The following is a 17,142-nucleotide window of genomic DNA, read 5'->3' as shown; positions in this document are numbered from 1 at the left end:
TGCACCGATCGCCTCAACGATTGTCTACTAAAATCGTGTACACGATTAATAGATTTTAATTCGACGTATTTTTAGATCAAATGACATCATGTTCGATATTAGAATCATAAACGGATATTATTGAATTCGTTGTACCAATAAATTGTGTAAATAAAAGAGCTTATTGGAAAATGGTTATTGAGAATATTTTCCTTCTAAGAATCAATCTCGTGCAGCAAATTTAATATGTATTTTGTACCTTTTGAATCAATTAAATGATATGCTATTGTAAAATTTTAAAAATCGAGAGAAATTTTGAGTTATCCTAGGAGGGAAGATGTTCGAAGATATGTATAAACGTCAAAACTTTGCTTCTTAGAAAGATATATTTATTTGTTATTTAAAAGAATCTTAATCAATAAAGTCATTAAAAAAAAAAAAAAAATAAGAGAAGAGATTTTCTGATTTCAAATTGGATTTTTGTTGATGTTCATATTTTTGTTTTTTACTATTAATTTCTTATGTTTTTTGGAAAAATACTTTTTGATTCTAGTTATAATTGTTATAAATAGTTTGTCCTTTAAATAAAATAAAATAATTTAAAAACTTGAGAATTTGAAAATTCAAAATCTGGAAACTTGAAAGATTGGAAATTAAAAAAACGTGAAAAGAAATCCAAAATTTTTTAGAAATTTTAAAAAATTTAAAACTTATTGAATTGAAAATTTTAGAATTTGAAAATTTAAAAATTATATGAGATATCTTATTGTGTGGAACTATTGAAAAGAAAAATTTAAAATTATATTTGGGAAATAAAACAGGAAATGAACACTTTTTAATTTGAAAAAATCAAAGAATACAAAAATTGTAGATATTTATTAATAAAAATTTGATTTTAAAAATTTAAATGAATACTCAAAACACGATAAAAATCACTTTGAATTCGAAAACAACATCGTAAATCGAATCCTTAATGTTACGAAACAATCATCCCTTGATCCTACGATAAAAGGTCTGGCAAATTTGTCAATAATGTTTTTATTATGGAATAAATTGGAACGTTGAACGTATATTAGACAGATAGTAAGATAAATAGCCAGAATAAGTGTTAGAGAAAGGATACGTAGAATCCAATAAGAATCAACGACGAACTATCACCTATCATGAAATTGATGGGTGTTTCATTTTATAAAAATAGTTTACGAAAAAGTTTTTTTTTTTAGAAAATTTTAATTTTGCAAGATCATAATTTCTCTCTCTTTTTTTAAATATTTTATTTTATTTTGTAAACACAAGGATAGAAAGATATCCTGCTTTTCATTGTTATCATGGTCTTGCATGAAGGAGCTGGAAGTTTGATAAGATTCAATAAAGTAATCGGATTGGAAATAATGCTTTGCCTTTATTAAATGTTCTATTGGAAGATTTTTTTTAAAATTAATAAAAATGGAAGAATAAAAGAGTAATTAAACAATAAAAAATATAATTAAACAGACGATAAACATGATTGAAAAAAAAGAAAGAAGAAGTAAAAAAATTAATATAGAAATCTATAAATGGATTACCAATTATTTTGGAAATAAATTTTATAATAAATTTTCTACAATCAGAAATTTAATCATTTCTTTTATTCAATTTATATTTATATTTATATAATATCGTGAATGTTTTGACGATGTGAGAAAAAATTTAATCTATCACGATGAAATAATCTGATTTTAAAAAAATGTTAATTTTGCGTTGTTCAATTGCAGAACTTAAAGTCTGATTACACAACGCAGATTGCTTCTGGCGATCGACGCACGTCGATAAGAATTAAGACGACATTTGCGTGTGCCTTCAATAGGATAGAACGTTGAATCATTAACAAATCAAATAGTCAAATTGACTATTCCTGATTGTGCAAGACTGGCTAACAATTAGATCATATTAAAACATTAGAAATAAAATGGGAAAACATTCGAATAGTATTTTAATTTAATACATATTTTAATAATTAAACAATTGATTCAAATCGTGCAATTTAAAAAAAAAATCTGTTATCTTATAAAAAAAAATTTGTTAGTTATGCGATATTAAATTATAGTGAAATGTTTATCTGTGAGGACAAACATATAATCAACTTGTTCTTTTATAGTAAGAGATATACACGTAATCCATTACCAATGATTTTTCATTTAATTAATGAAATTTACGTTCGTATAGAAAAATTTTTACAAAACAATCTTTTTAAAATGTATAATATATTTTCATATAAATGAAATGATGTTCAGGCAATCTATGTACAATTCAGTTAGATAATATTTAAGAAAATAAGAACTCTCTGTTCTTATTTTCAAGAGTTCAATCTGTAAATATAAAAATGTATTATTTTGATACTATCTTTATATCATTCTTCAATTTTCAAGATCAATCAAAATTCCTTGTTGTCACCTTTATTATATATCTACTAAATAATCAATTCAAAATGAATTTCAATTTAAATTAATATCATCTTAATTTATTAATATTTAAAAAAATATTGCAATGATAAAATACGTAATATTTTATCTTCTAGATAAGCTTAATATAATATTATTTTTAATATTATTAAGATATAATATATTAAGATAATAATAATTCTTCAAATAGACTTAAAAATAAAAAATTAAAAATAATAATATTCTTTTATTTAACAAATTTAAATCATTTATACTTCCCTTTTTATAAGCTAATTATAATATTTAAAAAAAAAAATCTATTTCTAAGGATTAACGTTAAAATAAATATTTATATTGTTCTTTACCTTTTAAAATGCTCGCTATTTTCTTCTATGATCAAATAATTTTCTTACAAATAGAGACACATGAGGAATGAAGGGTTGAAATTAATGTTACCCCGTTACAGTGGAATGCAATTCGACTTAATCGAAAGTTCATCAAGGAGAAACGACGAAGGAATTATCGATGCGTATTGCTATCGTAAGCTCTGACAAAGGCGAAGCTCGAACCAAGGCCATATACGCAACAAGACCTATTTTGTACGACTTCCTTGTCAACTAATGCGACGGCTCGATATACCCGCCAATGTTTCCTGAAAAAGAAGAGATGAAAAAGTCACGTTATTTCTGGTCTTGCACAATGATAAAAAAAAAGAAAAATAAATAAATAAAATTGAGAAAATATTACACAATATGCATATTTGAAAGATAAATATAGATATGAATATGGGTTGATGGTGAAAATAATTGTGAAACATTTTTATTTGTTTTTATAAACAGAAAATTGAATAAATAATAATTTTTGTTAGAACTCGATAGCTTTGTTTATTTTGCTTATTTTTTAAAATAAAAATAAAATATATATATGTATAGGAAAATTTTAATAAATTATTATTTTTTATTGGAACGTAAAAATAATAAAAGTATTTCTTCTTGAAATTAAAATATCAAAAGAAAACATAAAATATTACAATTTCTAATTATTTTCTTGTTTATCACTGGAATACAGAAATAAATTAAAACAAAACGTAAAATATAGTATATTAAAAAAATTCTATAAATTTTCGTAATGATCGTGTTAAAACCTGAAAAAGAAATTTCCTTTTAAAAAATAAACAAAATATTCCAAAAACGATCGAAGAATTAGAAAAAAGAATTAAAATAAAAAAGATTAAAAAAAAAAAAAAAAAAAAAAGGCAAGTATATTGATGCGTGTAGAAGAAAAAAATGATAGAAAATCTGAGGATATAATAAAAGAGACTATTGACTGTGAGGCTATAGAATATAGAACATCCTTCAATGGTAAACCGAATCGAAAATCCTTGTGGAAAAGAGAGAATCGACAAAGTGCAATTTCCGCGGCGGAAATTACATCTACGATGAACGGTGAAAAGCTTTGTTGAAAACCTTTCCATGTACTTACACGCGTAAACATTGTATGCTTACTTACGTGTCAAGAATAAAAGTAACTGTTCAGAAGAGAGAAGAAGAAAAAAGTAACAACTGATTCGATACAGATGATTATTTATATGAAAAATGTAATCTGCATATGACATTTTATTTCAACCTCTTTCTGTGAAATTATTTATATTTTGTATCGATATGCGATATAATAATATATTTTCCCTTGGAATTGGTACAAATTTAATAATATTCATCATTTCTAATATTCAATTTATAATTATTAGAAGAGCGGCGAAATATGACTTTAAAATATAATACGGCAAAGAAGTATTTATATAAATACGTGAAAAATAAATGAAATTTTGAATATTTTAATATTGAATTTTTATGCACCATTAAAATTACCTTTACATTTCTAATATTGTTTTTAAGAAAAATATTTCCCATCACTTATTCTCATATATTAAAATTTCTTCATATTTCCACGTCTTCCTTTAAAACTTCGTCAAAAATTATTGTCCATTCATCCGAAATGAAATCCAACGTTTCTAATACTCCTGTTCAAAAGCAAAATTGCCAACCAAATCCCAAACCAACAACAAAACTGGCCTTAATCAACACTAACGAGTAGTCACCCGATAAATAGGTTTCCCTTGGTACACGGGAAGCTCATTTTACATCCGGAACTTGGATGGAGGAGCTATAGGTAAGTAAGTAGGTATTCACTCGGAGAAAGGCGTAGGTCGAGCTTTCGTCTTGGTCGCGAGCTTGCAGAATCGTCAGTCGTTTCTCGCGTCTCGTCGACGAAGCACACCCCCAACCCTGTATAAGAAACATTCGCGATATATCGGCAAAATTTAATTGTAATCTCCACGCTTTCGTCCCATCAATCTTTCTCCATCGTTTTCTATCTCTCTTGTTTCAATGAAGAAATCATCATCCCGTATATCTTGTTCCAAGAAGAGCGAGTCTCTTTAATCGTTGAGAAGAAAAAGAAGAGGGGTAACAATACGTGAGAGAAGTGATTAAAAAAAATAAGAATTTTTTTTATCCTGTGATTTTAAGATTTCTTCGCAAGAGTTAATCGGTGTATTTTGATTGATTCGTGTTCGATCGATTTTTCATGGAGTTTTCATGCGAGGAATTCTTTGCGCGACACGATGAGAGACAGAACTTTTAGAAGTGAGAAAGAGCTTTGAAGATCCGTGAATCATGGTGGATAAATTGCACGAGTACGAGGGTTTCGCTGGGAGGGTGCACGATGTTCGAGACAAGTTTAAAGAGAAATGGGAAACGTGGAAGGAGTGGAAGAATGGGATACCGATGGACCAGGGGATCGAGGGGATCTTGAATCATATGCGAGGACCGCCAAAGTTGGAGAGAACTTTGGACGATTATGCGCATATTTACAGGTATATGCATTTATGGGAAATGTCAAAGTGCAAAGCTATGGAAAAAATATATAAAATTCGAAGTAAACTAATCATAATATTTGGCGAATAAAAAATTATTATTTAAAATTATTATTATTTAGAATTATTATTATTATTAGAATATTATTAGAATATAAAGTAATTGTGTTTTCAGATATATTTGCAGATAATTTGATATTGATGTAATAGTGTTATATAAAACATAATAGTATAGTGATAAATAAAGGATTAAAAAATTTTTAAAATCTTCTGTATATTATAAAGAATATTCTGTGAAAAGAAATAATATAGAATATAAAAATTGAAATATTTTCCAGAAAAAAGACACGAGGAGAATTGGTACGTGTATCCGCAGCTGTAATGGGAATCGAATTTTCATATGCCGCGGAAACAGCGTTTGTTTCACCAACTTTATTGAAAATCGGCGTCGATCATCAGCATATGACCCTCGTCTGGGCACTCAGCCCTCTTATTGGCTTTTTCGTGACGCCGATTTTAGGAAGCTTGAGCGATAGATGCAGATTGAAATATGGAAGAAGAAGACCCTTCATCCTATTATTGGCTCTAGGAGTTTTAATAGGTAAAATTATATATAAAAAAAAAAAAAAAAAAAAAAAAAAAGTTTTATACACATTTGGATATATTTCGAATATGTTTTCTTTTCGTCGATAATTTTCTTGTAAAAATTTCGAAAATAAAAACAAAACAAACAAAAAAAATGAAAACAATAACGTTATTTAAGATTCTGTTCTTCTAATCAGTGGATACAAGTAAAATGTTTTTTTTTTTTAAATTTCAAAATTACGAAATAAATTAGATAAAAAAATAATGACAATATATAATTAATCCTTTCATCTTTAAGATTAATAATTCCTTCATAGATTGAATTATTTTTCTGTTGACACGAGGCTAATTAAAATCCTATTATTCTATTATAAATTTGATTATGTACTTATCTTAACTTATTTTTCTATTATTATAGTTCATATTATTTCAACATTACGTTCATTGTCAAAAGATAAATTTCGAAAAAATTGTTTAAGAGAAACATATGAATCCAAGAAGCAATTAACAATTTCATTTCATTTTCTTTTGTATTAATAAAAAATGAATTTATATATTCTCCACTCGTTATGCCTGAAAATAGAATATTAACTATTAAAACTTTTCATAATATCATATTAATTATGATTAATTGAACAAATAAATCATAAAAATAATTTGTACAATCTATAAAAGGAATAAAAAGTATAATTGAACTAATCGATCGATACTTTGCGTGGTACGAGTAAGAAAAAAAAGAACAATTTCTCCAATTTAAAAATGAAAATCTAAAATTACATTCTCTTCCCATTTTTTACTCACTTGTCAAGGATTAATATTAGTACCGAACGGTGAAGACATGGGATACGCGTTTGGAGACATTCCATCTACATCGACTAATTATACAGTTCCCGTGGGACATCGAACCACGGCGAAACATGCGAAAGAGGAGTTAGCGAAACCTCCATCTCACTCTTGGGGAATTTTCTTCACGATTCTGGGGACGGTTTTGCTCGATTTCGATGCAGATGCTTGTCAAAGTCCAGCCAGAGCTTATTTACTAGACGTTACTGTGCCTGGCAAGTAAATGCAACTTGTTTATTCAATTATTTCTTTTGAGTAAAATAAAGTGAATATAATAGATAAAAATAAAATAATGTAATTATAAATTTAATATAATTTTTACCATGATGCATCATAATTGTTACATTTTTATAGATGACCATGCTAAAGGTTTAAGTACATTTACCATAATGGCGGGTTTAGGAGGCTTCATGGGATATGGATTAGGTGGCATTAATTGGGATGCCACGGCAATAGGAGTTATGTTAGGTGGACATCTTCACGCCACTTTTACCTTGATAACGATTATTTTCCTTATTTGTGTTTCTTGTACTATTACTAGTTTCAAAGAAATCCCATTAGAATTGTTGGAAAAGGATCAGGAGTATCAATATTTACAAGAACAAAAGGTTTGCTTAATATTAATTATTAATATTAGTAGTAGTAATATTGATTTAATTGAATTCAAATTCATTTAATTATTAATATTGATTATTAGTAATTATTGGATATACTATTAAAATACATTAAAAGCAAAAAATTTGAAATTATTAATAGAAAATTTTTGTTTTCATACCTTTTTTTCTTTTTTCAATATTTTCAAAAGTATTTTGTTATTCTTGAATTTCATTTAGACATCTGGCGAAGAAAAAGAAGACGAGCAAAAGGAATATGAAAAAATTACCACAGACGAGTGTGTTTCTTATGGCACTCTGGACAATGAACAAGAAATTGCTACTAAAAAGGACGTAAGTCGATTTACCATTCGTTAAAATCAATTTTTAAATTTCATTAATTATAATTAAATAAAAAGTAATAATATCAAAATTATATATTTTTAATATAAAGATCATTTATCCTAGTATTCTTCTTTTTAAATAATAGAAATAAAATGATAACATGATAAGTGAAATAATCATGTTTTTTTGAAATTTGGGGGAAACAGGAATTTGTTCTTAAACCCCTTCCAATTCAAGAACCGGAGAAAAGAGCTGGTCAAGTACCAATGATACCAGATGTAACCACTCAAAATACTGATTACATGAAACATGGTTTCAACGAAGATATGGGAGGAAATCCAAAAGCCACATTAACGGAATATCTTCTTTCAATTGTGTATATGCCGCACAGTCTTCGTATGGTGTGCTTAACTAATTTATTTTGTTGGATGGCACACGTATGTTATTCTCTGTATTTCACGGATTTCGTTGGAGAAGCTGTTTATGGTGGAAATCCACAGGTATCTGAAATATTAATATTAATATTAATATCTCTTTGACGTTATAATTGTTTCTTACTACTAATAAATTTATCACCATAATTTTTTACTTTTAATTTTTTATTTGTAAATTATAGGCTCCAGAAGGTACTAAGGAAAGAGAATTATATGAAAGCGGTGTTCGTTTTGGATGCTGGGGAATGTCTATGTATTCATTATCTTGTTCTTGTTATTCACTGGTTATCGAGAAACTTATAGAACGCTACAAGTACATAAATTAATATTTTCTTTTTTTTTTTTCTTTTATAAAATTAATTCTTTATAAGAAAAATAGATAATTAATTATTTGTTAAAATACGATCATATACTAAAAATAATCTTTATTTTATTTTTTACTTAGCTTCTTTACAATTTTTATAATTGTAGATATTTATTTTGATAAAAAAGAAAATAATTTTCTAGGTAAAAGATATATAAGTATTATTTGTTTTAACAGAGCTCAGAGAGTTTACATTTGCGGCTTACTATTCTACAGCACCGGAATGATGATGATGGCATTAACAAAACATCCCGCAGGAGTGATTATATTCTCGTGGACCGCAGGTGTTATGTACTCCACGTTATTCACTATGCCGTATCTGCTAGTTGCACATTATCATGCTTCATCTACTGTAAGTAATCTTGAGAGAATATATCTCAAAATGAATCAATCAAAAAATTTAAATTAATTCATAATTCCATTTAAAATTAAAAAAAAAAATCTAAATAGAATTTAAATTTTTATTAGAAATGTAATTGTGTTTAAAAAAAAAGTAAAAAAAAAAAAATTTTAAATTCAAAATTAAAACTTAAATTTTAATTATAGTAATTATTAAAAAAAAAAATGAAAAGAAGAAATTTAAAAACATAAAAAATATACATATTTTTATAAAAATTAATAATATCATAAGTATACATTAAATTTTATTACCATCTATTTTGTTATGAATGTTTTATAGAATAATTTAATAAAATAGTAATATTATTAAATGGCATAACATAAAATGTAAAAAACATGTATATGCATATCGGACATAAATTAAATTAATTGATTTAGTTCGAAGTGACAACCGAAGGTGAAGCTATTCAAAGCGGAGGAGTACGTGGTCTTGGCACAGACGTTGCAATCGTCTCTTCCATGGTGTTTTTAGCCCAGTTCCTACTCTCCTGCTGTCTCGGAACAATTGTTAGCAAATCTGGAACTACTACGGCGGTGGTATACGTAGCTAGTACTCTCGCTGCTTGCGGTGCCATTTCTGCAACGCAGATCATGTATCTGGATCTTTAAGCTTATTTTATTATTTTCCAATGAAATTTAAATTAATTTTATCTGTTAACTATTAATTTTATATTTATTTTTGAAAATAATAATTAAAAAACTTTATTATTTTTAAATGTTTTTTAAATAGATTTTAATATTCTTAAAATGAAACGTTACTCACGAATTTCTTTCTATGAAAATTGACATATCCATCATTTTCGATTCATTTCAATTATTATATATTTCAATTAATTATATAAAAAGAATTTCAAATAAACAAGAAAGATCCGTAAAAATTTTAATGAAAAAGTTGTGTGTAAAAATATAATAATGGTAACGATGCACAAATAATCGATGCTTCGTAATCTACGATACATTCATACAGATACAATTCTGTATAATTCAACGATATTTGTAAATAAATGTAACTTGCAAGAACATAATAAAATAATACAATTCATATCTGGATAAAAGACATACCTTATATACCTTAATAATCATCATATGATATCGAGTCACAAATTTCAAGAGCAATTTGAATTTCTCTAAAAATTAATCTACTTAAATCCACAATGTATTTTTTAACATATTCATCTAATTCAAAATCCTATAAAAACAAAACAAGAAATATTTATTTGCTTGTAATTACTATATTTTTCTTATACTTTTATCTTTTATGAATTTTTTATTAAAATTAAAACACAAAAAAAAATAAGCTTAAAATCATTAGAATGATGAAATTTTTCATAGATTAATTGATGAAGAAAAATTATTTTTTTATAACTTTATATTTTTTTTATAATTTACATAAAATATTTTTAGTCAACTATTAATAATAAAATTTTCTTAATATACATTTAAATGAGTGATCCCCATACCTTTATAATTTCACATTGTTTGTCCTTACAAATTACAGGAAAAGAAAAAAATATTCCAGATCGAATTGAATAAGAAAGATCGGATAGTACACCCATACTAGTCCATTCATTTTCTGGAGTACCATTCCATAAGATTTTACAGTGCTCTGCTAATGCATAAGCTATGGAATTAATTAAGCATGATCTATTGTTGATACTTTGAGTAATCTAAGGAAAAGAAACGTAATTATTTAATTAATGAATATTAAATTTTATTTTATTACAATACAATATTTAATACAATAACAACAACAATTGTCTTGTGATAATTTGCCGTAATTATTGCAATTTACGATTCATTCTTAAAAAATTTGCAAAAATTTTAACAAAAATTCAAATAAAGCATAAAATAAGTGTATACAATGAAGGAAATGCATTTTCATATTTTTCTATTAAATATAATAATAATAATAATATCTCTTTTTTAACTTAATATAAAAATTTTTAATATTAATATTGGTATTATTAATTTTAATACCAATAATATTAATAATTTGATAATAACAATATTTTATAATAAAATTTTTTAAATTGTTAAAAAAAAATATTAACATTAATGAAAATAATAAATATAATAAAAATTTATCATATATAAAAAATCAAAACTAATTGATGTATGTTATTAATATATTGTTATAATAAATTAAGAAATTAAATGAAAGTTAAGAAAAAATGAAAATAAAAATCTTACACGTGGAAGATCATTAGATATCCACACTTTTAAAGAATCTTTCAAAGGTTTTCCATTGGTTAAATGTAAATATCTACAATCTGGAAAACAATATCTTCCATTTGAACCCCAAATTATTATATTTTTCACTTCCGTTGGAAGACAATTTGCTCGTGCGGCAATCTAAAAATTTAAGAATTTGTCAACATTATATTATTTAAAATAATTAAAATTAAATAATTCATAATTGTAACTTAATATTAATAATATTTAAATTTAATCTGCATAATAAGTTAAAAAAAAACAATAATAAATTTAAAAAAAATATTTATATAAATAATACAATGGATACACCTGAGTTTTAACAATATTTAAATTAAGCATGGACAAAGTAGTTATATTTTTAACAGGAATAGATTTCGCATATTTGGATATAATCGTGGCAGCAGTATTTCCGAGTACAATAATTCTTGCATCCTTTTTCACATAGTTATTTATAATTTGACCCTGTGACACAATTATATAAAAAGATTTATATAAATCCCAAAAATTTCGATATATTGAATTTAATGATATAATACTATAATATAATAATTAATACATAAAATTTGGAAATAAGAACATAATCCTTAAAAAATGATTCTGTATATTCGGGCTCTTTGAAATCATATTCTCTCGAATGACCAATGCAAATTACAACATCTGCATCTTTGAATTCGAAAACATTATTGCTGTAACTGATACCTGTAAATATACATAATGTTATATATATTCGTAGAATATCTTTAGAGAATCGATTCTAGAGATTAAAACAAACACGAAGATTGATATATATACAAAAATATCAATTAAGATTTATTTATTAAACAATTTAATTTTGTGTTAAATGAAAAGAGATAAAAATATGAAAAACTGATGCTATACCAAAAAGCTATTTCAATTTTTCTTCATCTAAAGTAAATTTTAATTGCTTATAATTTAATAAGTAAGCCTTAATTGATGAATTTTTGTTTTTTTTTTTTTTGCATCTTAGTTTCTAGAATCGATTTTTCAAAGATGTCCTATTATATCAATGCATTATATTATTTATATATATTATTATTATTAAAGATATCTCATTATCATCTATATTTTGTATTCCTTTAACAAATAATCTGATTATTTTAATATTAAAACACGATTACCTTTTTGATTATTCTAATATTCAAACATTTGATATTTGAATAATTTAACATTCAAGTCATTATTGCCATTCAAGTATATGATTAACATAGTATTCGAATATATTACTATTCAAATATTTTGTTAATAATTAAATAGATCTCTCTAGAGTATTCATATCATATTTATTATTTAAAAATAAAAAAATGTATAAGTATAAAAATCCATATGCATTTACCGCTTAAAAGCTTAGGACTAAAGGAATTTAATTCAATTGCAAGGCTTTCCAAAAACATTGTCTTGGTCGATAATTCGTAAAGACTGACAAAAATACATTGATTTTTTCCGAACACATCATCAGTGAGTATTCTGTATAGAAACGATCGAGTAATTTCCGTTGTGCCATCTGTAACTACTATTTTCAAAACTTTATTTTTAAATAATTGATGTAAGTAATTATTAACCATATATTCATTCTTTTCTAAATTCATGTTGTTTTTTGTATCGTTTATTAAATGAATATCGATATTAATCATAGCATTATATTGTTTTAATTAAAAAAAAACAAAAAGAGATAATTTTTTAAACAGAATTATAATAAAAATATAATTATTTATTAGGTGCGCAAATTATTTATACATTTTTCTAAAATCTCTTTTTTAATACGGGGATAATCTGGATTTTGTTTCAAAACTTCGTTACAAGCTTCTATCCCATCTGCATAAGCTTTAGCTTTCATCGAACAATAAGCTAACTTGTAGGCGACAGACAATTTTGATTTTCCACCATATTTCCATGCTTGATTGTATTGCGACGCAGCTTCACGATAATTTTGCTCCTTTTCTGCAATGTATCCAGATAGTTCATGAGCCCTTACACAAGTGGCATTATGTTGTAGAACACGTTTTAAAAGATCATTTGCTAAATCATATTTGTTAGATTGTACATAAATATCCGCTAAGAGTAACCAACAACGTTCTAAATATTCAGCATCCTCAAAAGTCCATGTATTCTTGCTGACACGTTTCAAATGATTTCGAGCTCTAGGAGTTTGTTTTAAAAGAATATGAGCCATTGCCATGCCTAAAGCTGGTCCAACATGATCTCGTAATGCTTCTTGACTAGCTAATGTTGTACAATCTTGTAATGCTTTTTCAACATTGGATTTTTGTTTTGTTGCAAGTAGAAAAAAATTACTTAACAATCTATGTGTGAGCATTTCATGTGGACTGCCTTTAGGATTCAAATCCTAAATAGAAATAATTATTTTAAAATAATTCTTTCATCAATATTTTGTTTAAAATTTAAATTAAATATGTAACTTTAAAATTATAAATTTATTATGTTTTTTTTTTGTGTGTTTTTTTAAATACCTGTAGCAAGCGATAGGCTGTTTTCAAAGCCATTGTTCTAGAATCCTGATATTCAACATCATCATCGTTAAAGACTTCATTTGAAAGAGAAGAATCATCATCCGGGTCTAAACAAATTTCGATCATATTATATATTGCTTGTTGACCCCACTCAGGATCACGTCTTGCAAAATTAAATTGACGAAGTGCAGAATTTAATCGTCCCATACGCCAATCCAACAAACCGGCACAATAATAATAACCGGCTGTTAAATTTGCATTGCTCATTTCTAGTTCTGCTCGATGAAGCCATTCTTCAAGATCGTCCATATCTCCTATAAATTTATGTCATTATAAATAAATTAGACATCAGAAATTAGATAAAAAAATTTTTAATCTTTAATAATTCACCTATTCTACGAGAAACTTCTATCAATCTTGCTAACGCGGTCCAATAAGTTGGTTGTTTTAATAATAGTTGTCGAAAATGAAACGCTGCCGTGTCAAAATCAACTTTTCTAAATGCAAGATCTGCCATCATTATCGAAGCAGCTTCATTATTAGGATCAGTATTCAAAAGAATTGTGCAACTTTGAGCACATCGATCCAAATTATTAGTCTGCTAGTTCAAAATATTAATAAATTATTCAATGATTACCATTTATATATAATTATATATATTAATTACCTGCATGTAAAGCTTTGCTAAAGATAATAAAGCATTTATGTTTGCAGGTTTATGATTTAATGCTTCCTTATAATATATAATAGCTTGATCATAATCTCTTAAAGAAGAAGAATGATCAGCCATTGTTAAACAAATATTAGCCAAAAGCTGTTTCTCATCTTCCAAATTAGAGCTTGTTCCCATACGTTGCATGTATCTATGCTGATTTTCTTTAGCCTCTTTCAATGCTGATAAAGCGCCTTGTATATTATCTGCTTTTTCTCGAGTTTTAGCGAGCAAAAATAAAAGTTGAGTGCGTACTTGTAAACTTTTTAAATCTGAATCTCGACGACTTTCTGAAATATGAATAAATTATTTTATATATATATATATTTCCTATATATATATAGGAAAAATAATTCTATACCTTGCAATTCCTGGACCAATGTAGTTTCCGCTTTATCGTATTGTTTCATCTTTATGAACAATTTTGCAAGATCTAATTTTAAGCTTTTAAAGTTTTCTTGTTTCATCACATCTCTGTAATAATTGATGGCTTTTGTGTACTGATGCGTTTTTACGAGTGCCTTTCCTAGCTTACTTGCAATATCTATTTTATTCCTAGGATTCTGTTTTAAAGCTTGTTCATATGCTTCTACTGCTCTCTCTGGTTCTTGAATAGAAATATATGCATCACCAAGCATACTATATGTCTTAGGACCAGGACAATGTTCAACCAATTCTCTATAAAATATTCAAATAGAATGAAAAAAATAGGTGACAAAAATAGGTAACAATATGTGAATTTATAAAAAACAAACCTGAAACACATAGCAAAGGCAGGACGATCTTTTTTGTATTTTAAATTTATTTCGGCTAAACGCGTATGTGCTTGTAAATAATAAGGTTGATCTGGAGTTATTTTAGATAAACAATCAATGGCATTATCCAACTCTCCCATTTCTAAAAGTAATTCAGCATTTCCTATTAATATTTTACCTTCTTCTGACGTATTTCCAAGATTTACTTTTGCATCTTGTATTATAATAATTGCATCATTAAATCGTTTCATTTTTCCATAAGCAGAAATCAGCTCAAGATACAATGTTGCCATATCTGATGTTGAAATATCTGAGATTTCTAAATTATTACTCTTGTATGGTTGTATTCCTGCATACGACATAGCTGTCTGAAAGCTCTTTATTGCACCTTCCATATCATTTGCCTGTTTTTGAACCATGCCAGTAATTAAATGATAAATTGGATTGTCTCTGATTTTAAAATTATAACTTAAACCAACTTCAAGACTTTGTGAAGCCAATTGATAATTCCCTTGACATGCTTGAATTTGAGCCATTAATAAATAAGCTTTTGCATTAGATGAGTCAACATTGTCTAAAAAATTCTTTAATATATATGAAGCTTCTTCTAAATTTCCACTCTGCATTTTAGCTTTACTAATTAATAATTGTGCCATACTTAAACCAGGATATGCTTCTGATAATTCTTCTAACAAATATAAACTTGCTTCTTTGTAATTGGATACACTTTCCTCAAAATTTGTTACATTATTTGTTATAGAATAAATTAAACGTTGTTTAGAAATTTCTAAACATAAATCAGGATTTAATTTTTTTATATAATCGTAACCATATGGTACATATTTACAATTGTCCAGTATGATTGTAGCTGCATTATTTAAATAATTCAAAGCTTTGATGGAATCATTGGAATTTAATTTTGCAGATATAAAAAGCAATTCTGCGTTTACCGAATTAGATTGTATTTCCATCAAAAAATCTATTTGTTGTTGTGCCAAATCCGAAGCGTCGATCGAAGTATCTAAAAATTGACAATGAGCTAATCCCATCAAAGCAGCAAACGAAGATTCGTTTATTCGAATAGCACTTCTATACCAATGTTCTGCATCTTTTATTTTATCTAATGAAATATACAAATTTCCTAATTCTATCATAAGATCTGCATTTTTCAAATGCTGTTGTAACATTTTTTCAACGATCTTAGAAAGTTCTGTTAAAATTCCTTGATTCTTACAAGCTATTCGTGAAAATAACTGAATATTATTCACTAAAATTGTAATATTCTTTGTTTCTATAATTATCATATTTCTAAAAAAGGATTGTAAATGTTTTAATCCTTCGTTGAAATTTCCGTCTCTGCAAATATTTACAAATGCATGTGCTTTTATTGCATCTAAATTATTTGAATCAATTGATAATATTCTGTTAGCAGTCTCTAGAACTTGATCCCAATCCTTCATTCCAAGTTGATTGTACAATTTTTCAACCAAGGGTAAACATAATTTAGGATAACGTACAATTAATGAATTCAATGTTAATATTGCTCCTGCGTAATCTCCGCGTTGTTGTTTATATTTTGCAAATCCAAGCAAAGCATTCACGTTCTTTGGATCTTGTTCTAGAACAATTTCGAATAAACTTGATTCGCTCGAGTTATTTTCGCTTATAATAAATAAATCCACCCAACCTTTCGTTAATAGAACATTTTTATTAGATGAATCGAGCTTGTAAGCTCTTTCTATGTATTCTTTAGCTTTATCAATCTTCTGAGATAAAAGCAATACTAAAGCTGCTAATAAGAGGGCATTTGAAGACGATTTTCGTTTCTCATCCCTAATTCTTGTTTCAATCTGTATTATAGTAGTTTTTTCAACATTTTCATTTTTCATATAAGCAATATTTTGAAGAAATAATGCTGCCAATGTATTGTCTGCATTATTCATTAAATTCGAACTTTCTTTAATTGCTTCTTGAATCTTCCCAGTTAATATATATGCGAGACTTAGAAATATTCTTAAGCATTCATTTGTTGGATATATTTCACATGCTTCTTTGCAATAAACTAACATGCCATTGTAATAAAATTGATAACAGAACCATTCAATTATAGTAATATATTCTATCTCCTCCATTTT

The 17,142-nt window shown here is 26.3% G+C and overlaps 3 protein-coding genes and 1 long non-coding RNA gene across 6 annotated transcripts; 1 reads left to right on the top strand and 3 right to left on the bottom strand.

Annotated features, from left to right (window-relative positions):
* Nucleotides 1-4,543: 4,543 nt before the first annotated feature.
* lovit (loss of visual transmission) lies at nt 4,544-9,879 on the top strand. Its single transcript, XM_003695336.4, has 9 exons — nt 4,544-5,274; nt 5,613-5,875; nt 6,669-6,917; nt 7,057-7,310; nt 7,536-7,649; nt 7,847-8,140; nt 8,257-8,387; nt 8,616-8,790; nt 9,216-9,879. Exons 1-9 carry the CDS (start codon nt 5,075-5,077, stop codon nt 9,444-9,446), a joined length of 1,911 nt encoding a protein of 636 aa, XP_003695384.2. The 5' UTR covers nt 4,544-5,074; the 3' UTR covers nt 9,447-9,879.
* Nucleotides 6,352-6,800, bottom strand: LOC116414693 (uncharacterized). Its single transcript, XR_015295186.1, has 2 exons — nt 6,661-6,800; nt 6,352-6,432 (listed from the first exon to the last, which is right to left on the bottom strand). It is a non-coding gene; the product is annotated as an uncharacterized LOC116414693 (long non-coding RNA).
* Nucleotides 9,066-12,703, bottom strand: LOC105735981 (malate dehydrogenase, cytoplasmic). Of its 2 annotated transcripts, XR_004225243.2 has the most exons (8): nt 12,406-12,703; nt 11,608-11,750; nt 11,361-11,513; nt 11,028-11,189; nt 10,298-10,504; nt 9,900-10,026; nt 9,601-9,785; nt 9,066-9,414 (listed from the first exon to the last, which is right to left on the bottom strand). XR_004225243.2 is itself a non-coding variant. In XM_031917597.2 (7 exons), the coding sequence occupies exons 1-6, from the start codon at nt 12,701-12,703 to the stop codon at nt 9,910-9,912; spliced, it is 1,080 nt and encodes a 359-aa protein (XP_031773457.1). In that variant the 3' UTR covers nt 9,066-9,414; nt 9,900-9,909. The 2 variants fall into 2 exon arrangements, 1 of the variants encoding a protein (XP_031773457.1); XM_031917597.2 differs by lacking the exon at nt 9,601-9,785.
* Nucleotides 12,704-12,759: 56 nt separating this feature from the next.
* LOC100863695 (tetratricopeptide repeat protein 21B) lies at nt 12,760-17,139 on the bottom strand. Of its 2 annotated transcripts, XM_086917499.1 has the most exons (7): nt 16,695-17,139; nt 15,008-16,625; nt 14,614-14,930; nt 14,208-14,542; nt 13,931-14,138; nt 13,541-13,854; nt 12,760-13,416 (listed from the first exon to the last, which is right to left on the bottom strand). In XM_086917499.1, exons 1-7 carry the CDS (start codon nt 17,137-17,139, stop codon nt 12,784-12,786), a joined length of 3,870 nt encoding a protein of 1,289 aa, XP_086773625.1. In that variant the 3' UTR covers nt 12,760-12,783. The 2 variants fall into 2 exon arrangements, with proteins under 2 accessions (XP_086773625.1, XP_012344350.1); XM_012488896.1 differs by having other exon boundaries at nt 15,008-17,139.
* Nucleotides 17,140-17,142: the final 3 nt, after the last annotated feature.

Source organism: Apis florea, unplaced genomic scaffold (assembly GCF_048593485.1).
Source record: "Apis florea isolate Af1SG1 unplaced genomic scaffold, ASM4859348v1 contig_2203_pilon, whole genome shotgun sequence".
In the NCBI taxonomy this organism is placed as follows: domain Eukaryota; kingdom Metazoa; phylum Arthropoda; class Insecta; order Hymenoptera; family Apidae; genus Apis; species Apis florea.
Note: the sequence above shows the minus strand (reverse complement) of the source record. Positions and strands in the feature narration are given on the sequence as shown.